This window comes from Cryptomeria japonica, chromosome 3 (assembly GCF_030272615.1).
Source record: "Cryptomeria japonica chromosome 3, Sugi_1.0, whole genome shotgun sequence".
Classification (NCBI taxonomy): domain Eukaryota; kingdom Viridiplantae; phylum Streptophyta; class Pinopsida; order Cupressales; family Cupressaceae; genus Cryptomeria; species Cryptomeria japonica.
The window spans coordinates 363,876,395-363,885,770 of NC_081407.1; the positions used below are offsets into that span (position 1 = coordinate 363,876,395).

Sequence of the window (9,376 nt, forward strand, 5' to 3'; positions counted from 1 at the left end):
GGGTTATTTATTGCCGATTCCCATCTGGAGTGGAGAATCTTGTGGGTAAAACCCTAATTAGGGTTTGCATGGCCCGAGGCCTATATAAGGGGGTGACCCCCTCATTTGTAAGGGAGGAGAGATTATTATCTGAGATTGTTGCATCAGGATTGTGAAGTAGCCAACTTAATACATTGTTCGATTTTGATGGTATTCTTGTTCTATTTTGGCAATCTGCATGGTCTTGCTCTCTTCAATTAGATTAGATTTGCTTATATGTTGTTAGGAGAACTGGATTTGATAGGATTACTTGTTGCAGAATCCGAGCTCATACTTTTGGTGTGCAGTTGATTGTTGTATACCGTGCAAAGTTAGCCTGAGCCTTTTGATGTTTATACGCTTAACTTCGATCATTAGTAAAGATTGTTCGATCCGATGGTCTATATTGATGATCTAAAAAACCTCCACGCACCCTTTGAAGATTGCACCGCCTTCGTGTAGTTGTGCTCTGTTGGCGAAACGAAGCGTGGTTTGATTTTGCATGAGTTATCTCGTCTCCTATTCTTAGGATTAGATTAGCTTTAGCATAGTTTTCTCTACCCCATTCTCATTTACTTTCTGCATAATTTGAAAAATCCAAAAGATCCAAAACTAGAGCTTTCATTGCAAATCATCCCTGCAGAAATCCTTGAGCTTGCATGAGTTTTCTTCAATTGAACACGCGTAGGGCCCCTTGGCTTATCAGCAAACCCATCAAACAACTGAGTCACGTCCACGCACTGCAGGAACCTTGGAATTAGCCGTTTGAACTTTAAACAATCCTAGCATACGGACTAATCTTGATCAAGAGAGGATAAGGTGACCGTTGGCGTGTAGGGCCCCTTGGCTTATCAGCAAACCCATCAAACAACTGAGTCACGTCCACGCACTGCAGGAACCTTGGAATTAGCCATTTGAACTTTAAGCAATCCTAGCATACGGACTAATCTTGATCAAAAGAGGATAAGGTGACCATTGGTGACTTTATTCTGTGTTATATGCTGCCATAAAAAACACGTCAACAGGACATTTATGAGAGATCTTTATTTGTACTCATATTTTTAGTGTTTTAGCCTTCTCCCTAATTATCACTTAAGGTGGGTGTTAATCTGAAAAGAGTTATTACTAAACTAGTTAGCTTTTATCCTACCTAGGAGAGTCATATTCACATCACACCTAAGTTTACTTGGGAGTTATATCATTTTTGTCTCACTTTATGTGGACTTACTATGTGTGTCTACACTTTTCTGTAGAGTCATACATGTGTTTCATTCTTGGAGTAGTCAAAGTTTCACTCCTACCTTCTCATCTTCTGTAAGGCTCTTTTGTACATTTTGCATCCCAGGCTTATGATATTTTCTTATCTTGCATATTCTTGTTTGTCAATTGTTTTGAGTTTGCAACTAGACATTGGCTGCTTCAACCCTTGACAAGTAAGTCTTGAGCAAGTTACTTGACTTGTAGAAAAACTTGCAAGTTCGCACAAGTTAGGGGAAAACTCTCTACTTTTGCAAAGTATGGGTTTCACAATTTTGCTTAGAAAAGCATAAAGTGGGATGGGTAGACCTTGAAGCTTGACTAAGACCAACACTTAAAGAGATGCCTTTTTTGAAAATTCAACTCTAGAGAACATTGCAAAATGAACATGAGGATATTCTGCTGCCTGCATAAACTAACAACAGGACTTGGCCAACAGTGTTTGCATACACTGGACTTGAGCAAAAGAAAACATAAAAACCCCTTGGTCATATTGTAGACACCGTTGAGGTTTATGTCTTACAGTTTCCATTCATGCTTAAACCCAAGTGGTGAGGGATTGATTAGAGGGGATACATCATAGTATCATACAATCAATAGAGTAAGCATTTAAACTTTTATTTCATGCAAATATAATCTACAACATCAGAAGCTAAGGTCATCACTACAAAGTGAGGGAATTTCAGATTCATTACCTTACTGTAGACCTTTGGGATAAATTTCTGTGCTTGCTTTGGTCCTGTTCTCAATGCCTTAGTAAAAAGAATTATATTAGGCTGATTAAGGGCTATACTTATAGGAAATATGCTCAAAAGATGGGGTTGAATGAGTGTTTAATGCCAATATTGCCTAGTTAAAATCCAGCAAAGAGGAGCAATATGTTAATAGGGTGACAGAAGACGGATCATATGCATACAAAACCTTTGCAGAGCTAAATTCCTGGTAATTTGATCTTTAATAATATTGACAAGAATATCATTTTATTTTCACTAATTACAGTTCAAACTGTTCCACTTTTTTAATTAGCATTTAAACACATTATCGGAAATTAGACAAGAACCTATTCGACCACCTTTTCCATTGTTTTGTGCAACTTTACCGTTTCATACAAACTTAATTAGAGTTCTGTAATTTATTTACAAATTACACCATTACTTTCATCTTTTCCATCATTTCAACCATATTCGGAAAATAATCACATGCCAGCTTGTGCTCTTTCCAGCATTTTAACCATCTGCCAAATTTTCACAAATTGCACTTCTGCTTCCATAGTTTTCACCGGATCCCCTCTCTTGTTGCTCCCTAAACCAGCAAAATCCCAAATTTTCCCAGTCCACCATTAAAATCACAGGCAATGCTGAACAAAAATAATTTAAAAAACCCCTTTTTTCAAAGAATACAGCAGGAAGCTCAAAAATATGTACAGATCTTTTCCAGTTCGCCTAAATTTCCTGGCATACACCTGTAAAAATGTAGACATAATCTAGACCACGCAAAATAATTAAAAAACAAAGAAACCTATTTTTTCAAGAAGACTTCTGAAATATCAAAGCAAGTGCAGGTTTCTTTTTGTTTCTTTGATGTACGTGATACCCTGGCATTTAATGCTAAGAAACTAAAAAGGCAAAAACTAAAATAACATGTAGAAAGACATAAAAAATAAGAAAAGAAATTCTATTTTCTCAAGAGCACTTCTTGAAATCAAAAAATTTGAGAAGATTTTCTTTTTTATTCTTTTTCTACACGCCTTCTGTTGTGTAGTTTGCAGTCTCTATGAGCACAGCTGCAGGAAAAATAAAAATTACAGAGAACGTAGATCATAATCACACCAAACTTCTCATATTTTTCACAAAATCCTGTCTACATGGCACTGTTCCTCTTCACTTTTATTTTCTTTTCCTGTACTTATTTTCTTCTTCTAACACATATGACATAACGCTGACATCATTTTCACTTTCTTTTGGTTGGCTCTTTTGCTGAGATTGATGTACTTTTTGCTGACAATAGCTTCATGAGTTAATTGTGTTCGTTTCTGTGTAGCTATTTTTAACTTTGGTCACTGATATACTATTGGAGAAGTGTAATTTATGTTGGCTGTGGGATTTTTTTAAATTTTCTTTCTTCCCTTGATTGACTATGCAAAGACAAAATGAGAGGCCAATCCAGTCTAGCAGGTGCAACTGTTTTTAATCAGGTGTCAGGTCAACACACTAAATATACCTTGCAAGTGTAAAAAGGGGATGTTGAATGTTTGTCATCTGATGTGGATGCAGTGGTTGTATATGTTTTCTTTTGTGTTTGGGAGTTCTGGGCCTGGATTTGCTTGCACAACTTGTAGGGAAAGTCAGTAATTGTGTATGATGAAATCATTGTGAGTGATTTAAAGAAAGATGTAGTGATTTGATGATGGCACATAGGGAAAGCGTAATTTTATCTAACCAAGAGTAAAAGGTTTCAATAATTCCCAATTGTGTTTTTTGATGCATTTTGTTAAATTTTAGTTTCATTTTTTCAATAAAGTCTTTATGATACACCATAGCTTGAAAAAACTACAGGGGTAAATTTTGCATTTTGTTTTGTGTTTGTGTGTTTTGTGAAGAACTGCATTACACTACATGGGAATCTCTGATGTTCTCATGCACGCAGCCACATTTTCTTCTTTGTAAACACCCCCTAATTTTCTCAAGTAAGTTTGGAAGCTTTTCATTCTTGTTTTGGTAGTCAGTTAAGAATGTTCTAATACTTAGGGTTGTGAGTTTAGGTAACTCGAGTTTAAAAGTAATTAATCTGCAAAATTTATGTCTAACGTTGTATATATAATTTTGCTGTTCCATAAATCCTACAGGGTCTCCTGTGGATTTTAATTAAAAAAGGAAATTCCTTAAAGAATATGTTGAATAGGGATCTACAGTAGAGGAAATGTCGATTTCAGATAAGACTGATGCTTCCTAGCTTTTAAGAAAAGTTCGTATGATATCTATATTTTGTTCTGTTAAGAAGAATTGCAATATATTACAGGAGAGTCCCTGATTACTCGCATATTAACCATATTTTTTGCTTGTTAAAGACTCGTTGATTTTCTCCGCAAGGTCTAAAGCCTTTCATTTCCTGTTCTTTGGTAGTTTAGAATGTTATACAAAGTCTTCAATGGGTTTTTATAAAATTTTCATTTTATATAATTCCTTTGAAGCTCTTTATGCTAACTTCAGATGAAACACCAATTTATGACTTATCTCAATTCACATTATTATTAGTCAGTACTTTTCAAGGTGGTCATCTCTAACTTTATGAAAGACATATACAATTGAAAATGATGGGAAGTTTTTAGAATTTGATATGAAATCTGAAGCCATTTGTAAAATTATGCCATGCTTAACTATAGAAATTTTGGAATCATATGATCTGGACAAGTAGTGAAATTTATCTGATCATGAAGCAGATTTTCTCTTCTATTTTAAAAGTCATTTTGGAGTGGCTTTAGGTAAAAATAAAAGAGATGCATTTCAAGCAAGGGGCAACTTCAAATTCAATACTGTGATTGTGAAAAAAGCAAAAGTTGTACGGAAGGAGATCAAAATTGTGTAGCACTTGTTCTAAAAAGTACTTCAAGAATAAGGTACGATATCAATTAAAAGGAATTCAAATTATGTTTTGCTCTATACTGAATCAATTGTTTTGTGCTTGCTGTTGATATTTACTGTTCGCTTCCTACCAATTGTGCTGTATTTCACTACTTTCCTATACATTGTTTAGATCTAATAGAGAGAAGCGAATTTCAGTGGCTTGGGAAGGTGCGGCCATTATGTTCGTAGCAACTGCGTGCACTGATGTTCCTTGATGATTATATTTTTCCAGCCTTCCAGTGTAAATGGACAGAGCATGGTGATTCCTAGATTGAGCATCATGTAACTTCTCGGTAATTGCTGACATTTTCCCACCATTTATTTGAGACAATCATTGGTATTGTTCACCATCTATTAGGGATTTATTCTGAAAAACATTAATAAAGGAAAATTAGTAATTGTGGAATAAATTTTAACATGTTATGACAAGAGGCTTAAAGTACAATAAAAAACTTCCAGATAACATACATGATTGGACATGAAGTACAATTTCAGGCACGTCAAGTGAAATGCAACACTGCTATTGTTTTCTAGGTGCTAAAAAGATCTGAGCCTACATTGGCATGTGTGTTATGTTTGTTGAGTTTTTGATAGCTATGTGGTTAGATCAGTATAATATTGTATACAAAGTACAAACAGAATGTAATTTGTAGACTTTACCTTCCCATGAGAAAATTGTATGGGGCTTTTAGTCCGTGGCTTGTAAAATTTACAAATGCATGTTGTGGGGCTTCTAGTCTAACTTCAGCAAAATGATTTGGACTTACCTGGTGGATGCCAGTTGTAATATCAGATGAATGGGTTGTGCCACAGTTTATAATATGCTGTAGCCTGGATGTGAGCAAAAGCTTGCTTTATTGAAATAGAATACATGCATTTAAAGTTTTGATTTTTTAATTGGACAATAATTTCTTGGAATACATCAGACCTCCTATTTGTTTGAAATGCGAATCTAACTAGTGACAAAAATTGCTTTGTGTCAACTGTAGGTTTCATACACAAAAATGTTTAATAACCAAGCGCAAAGCTTTAAAGTAGGCTTAGGCACATCACCAAAATGTCTTGGTCAATCTGAATCAAAAGGAATCCAAATGCAGTTCTCCCAGTACCCTATGGACTCAGAGAAGACGCCTCCCATTCAGCAGCAGACGGATAATCTGGATTTTATGGATGTTGATTATAAGCCTTCAATTTGCAATGTAGCCCATGTTGATGTTACGGCATCAATGGGAACAGACTTGTCAAACAATTTCCAGGGTTCATTTGGATTGATGCGTTATCATTCTGCTCCAAGCTCATTTTTCTCAAGTCTAGAAGAAGAGGAGAATAATAAGATCATATCACAATATTTCTCTAATGATTCTTCCCTTCCATCGCAATCTAACATCAAAACATTGCAGCAACATCAATCAAGTTTATCATCCTCTCATGTTGGGGAGAACAAGCCAGCAAAGCATTATGGTGAACAAAATGATTATTTGAAAAGGAATGTGCCTCAACTTCCTTCCCTTAATAGAAGTGCAGGACATGCAACCAGAGAAGATTTGGGAAAGCACCACCATCTTGTTGCAATCCTTGAGAATGGACCTGATGTATCCCATGATAGTTTTGGCACCTCTCAAATGTCATTGGCAAAACAATTTCAAGCTTCTCACCCAGGTGTACGGAAGATAGGCTTGTACGAAACAAACTTAGTTTCCTGCAATCCCCTTGGAAGGGTGACTAATGGATCCTCCTCGATGTCCAAGAGTACCCTCATTCGCCATAGTAGCTCCCCAGCTGGACTACTATCTGGATTAATTAATGAGGCTCAAGGTGCCTTTGAAAGTGGTGTGTATCATGATGAGCTCGTTAAATGCTTTCCTGAAGACCAGAGAAAATGAAGGATGGTTATTTAATTTTGTTGTATTATTCTTGTCTTGCAGGTTATCCAGAAGAAAAAAATAGGGCCACCATGGGTTTAGGAAGCTCTTGTGGAGATATCATTCCCCAAAACAGAGTTCAAATCCAAACCAGTTTTTTGCGGCAGAATAGCTCCCCTCCTGGGCTGTTATCCCAACTTTCCACAGATATGGGTGTATCTGCTATGGTTGGGTCTTCTGCAGAAAATCAAGCAGGAAACAGTTCTGATGATGGTAGCTTAGGCAGTGGGAATGTACGCCAAGGATATATTTCAAGTTTTTCAGTTGGGTCATGGGATGATGCAACAAGGCATTCTGGAAAACATTCTAGCATGCAAAATGGTATAAACTATGCTGCAAGAAAGCGTTCAAAAGAAATGGATGGGAAGGTGATGATGCAAGATCTGCATAACATAGATGCTCAGGTATAAGAAGTTCTGGTTAGATTTTTGTCAAATGTTGTGTCTGGTTAAGTTTTAGTGAATATGCATGCTTGATAACTACTTTCTTTTCTTTTTTCTGTACATAAGAAGGTAGAGACAGGAAGTCAGGGCACATCTGCATTAGTCAATCCGTCGTACAATTTGTCAAGGTCCATATCTGCAGAACTTGCATTGGAAGAGCTCATGCAAGATTCTGTTCCCTGCAAAGTTCGTGCAAAGCGTGGATTTGCAACACACCCACGAAGCATTGCTGAGAGAGTCAGTACCAAAGATTTTATTTTTCATTTTGGTTGGTTCTGAATGAAGATTTGATCATTTAATTATTTTGTGTGCCACTGCTTACTATTAGGTGTGAAGAACATGAATCAGTCATCAATCATTTCATGTTTTTCTCTGCTTACTTTTAGGTACGAAGAACACGAATCAGTGAACGAATGAGGAAATTGCAGGAGCTTGTGCCAAACAGTGACAAGGCAAGAAATTAAAAATTCTATTAAAGTTTTTAGCCAGACGCAAAATTCTGTTTTCTATTATATCCATAGTCTAGTCTAATTGGGAATTTTCTATTGCTGTTGACTCAATACAGCAAACTACAAATATTGCTGACATGTTAGATGAGGCTGTTGAATATGTGAAAGCCCTTCAGAAACAGGTTCAGGTGTGTTTTAGACAACCTCTTTGTAATTAATGCCTCTAATGGATTCAGTCTGCTTGATGTTATCTGTTGCATCTGCTTATCATAATGCCATTACAAAGATGAACCTAACAAAGTAGCCATGATTTTTGGCAGGAGTTTACGGAAAAGCAAGCAAAATGCACATGCATACATATACCAGATTGTACATTCAAAAGATAACCTTTTTGTGAACATGCAGTCTTAGGTTCTCAAAGCAAAATATTTGCAAATATTGTTATTAATATTCCTTTTGGCATATGGCATTTCCCTTGGAGGGTGTTAATATATGTGATGTCAAAACAACACTGAAGCCCACTTGCAATATCAGATGTATCAAGTTCACTGTTGGGCAAGTCTCTGCAATTTGCTATTTTGGAAATATCATAGTATTACTACCCTTATTTGTATGGCAGAGTTATTGAGGAATTGCCTGGTTACACAAAGGTGATCTCACTTTTGAGCTTATCAGGGATGTACTAGTCTGCACTGTGGCAGTCAAGATTTTTTGGTTGGCTTCTGTACATCTTCTCTAGTAGAAGGTATTTGATTATCAAATCATTTCAACTCCATACCAGCTAAGCAGAAAATGTTTATTATGAAAATGCTGATATTCAGAAAAGAAGGCCCCAATCTAGATCAAAGTGTTGACAGGCAAGGAAGACACTATTTGGTTCTCTGGCAGAAACTGATAGTGTCTGTGCTTTGACTTTGCCAAAATGCTGTACATTAGCATCCAGTAACCAATTTAAATTGTGGAAAAAGCTTCAGTTCATGTCTGTTGAGGTACTCTTGGGCCCGTTCAGTTCTTGAAAATTACATAATTTATCATTTTCTCTGTAATTGAGAAAAGAGAATTTGTTAATTTCGACGCCTGTTTCAAGTAGGTTCACAAAAATAAACTATGTAATTTTAACAGTTGTTTGGAAGCTGCAGTACGATTGAAAATTGTAGGTGTAATTAGATTGTAACACTTGTCCTAAGAGTCTACTACTCAAGTGTCAGGAAGTCTTAAGGTAAGCTGTAGCACAAATCGGTATTCTTGGCTGATGTCCATTTGCATCATAGAGGTCCCTTACTGAATGGAACTGTAAAGTTTTATAGCTTTTTAAGACTGAAGTAGATAGCATGAGATGATTGAACATTATATCTTGGCTTTTTGTTTTCTAAGATGATTACATGCATGCATGCAATTGTATAGAATTTTGGGCATTTGATGTCTTCTCTGTCATTCACCAGATAGGTGATTTTCCAGCTCTATCTTTCATATAAATTACCTTTATCCACTAATGAGTGCGCTCCCAGCCATTCCCTGATCAGGATAACTAGAACAATTGAGTTGACAATGATATTGAATTTGAGAATGTCTCGGTGCTGAGACATAATTACATACATAGTTGTGTATACAGCTTGGAGGTACCAGAGTTTGATGCTTTGATAATTGCATACTTAACTTATATC

General features: G+C 36.2%; 1 protein-coding gene across 8 annotated transcripts in view; it reads left to right on the forward strand.

The window, feature by feature from the left end:
• LOC131080016 (uncharacterized) overlaps positions 1-9,062 on the forward strand; it is a 33,879-nt gene extending 24,817 nt beyond the window's left edge. For 2 of the 8 annotated variants that reach the window (XM_058018078.2, XM_058018080.2), the window contains exons 2-9: positions 4,715-4,891; positions 5,029-5,191; positions 5,888-6,728; positions 6,824-7,224; positions 7,330-7,500; positions 7,650-7,715; positions 7,829-7,900; positions 8,033-9,062. In XM_058018078.2, the coding sequence (XP_057874061.1) occupies positions 5,903-6,728; positions 6,824-7,224; positions 7,330-7,500; positions 7,650-7,715; positions 7,829-7,900; positions 8,033-8,098 (1,602 nt within the window). In that variant the 5' untranslated portion in view covers positions 4,715-4,891; positions 5,029-5,191; positions 5,888-5,902 and the 3' untranslated portion in view covers positions 8,099-9,062. The remainder of the gene's footprint in view (positions 1-4,714; positions 4,892-5,028; positions 5,192-5,887; positions 6,729-6,823; positions 7,225-7,329; positions 7,501-7,649; positions 7,716-7,828; positions 7,901-8,032) is intronic. The other 6 variants (XM_058018079.2, XM_058018083.2, XM_058018088.2 and 3 more) reach the window with 5 other exon arrangements.
• The last annotated feature ends 314 nt before the right edge of the window (positions 9,063-9,376 follow it).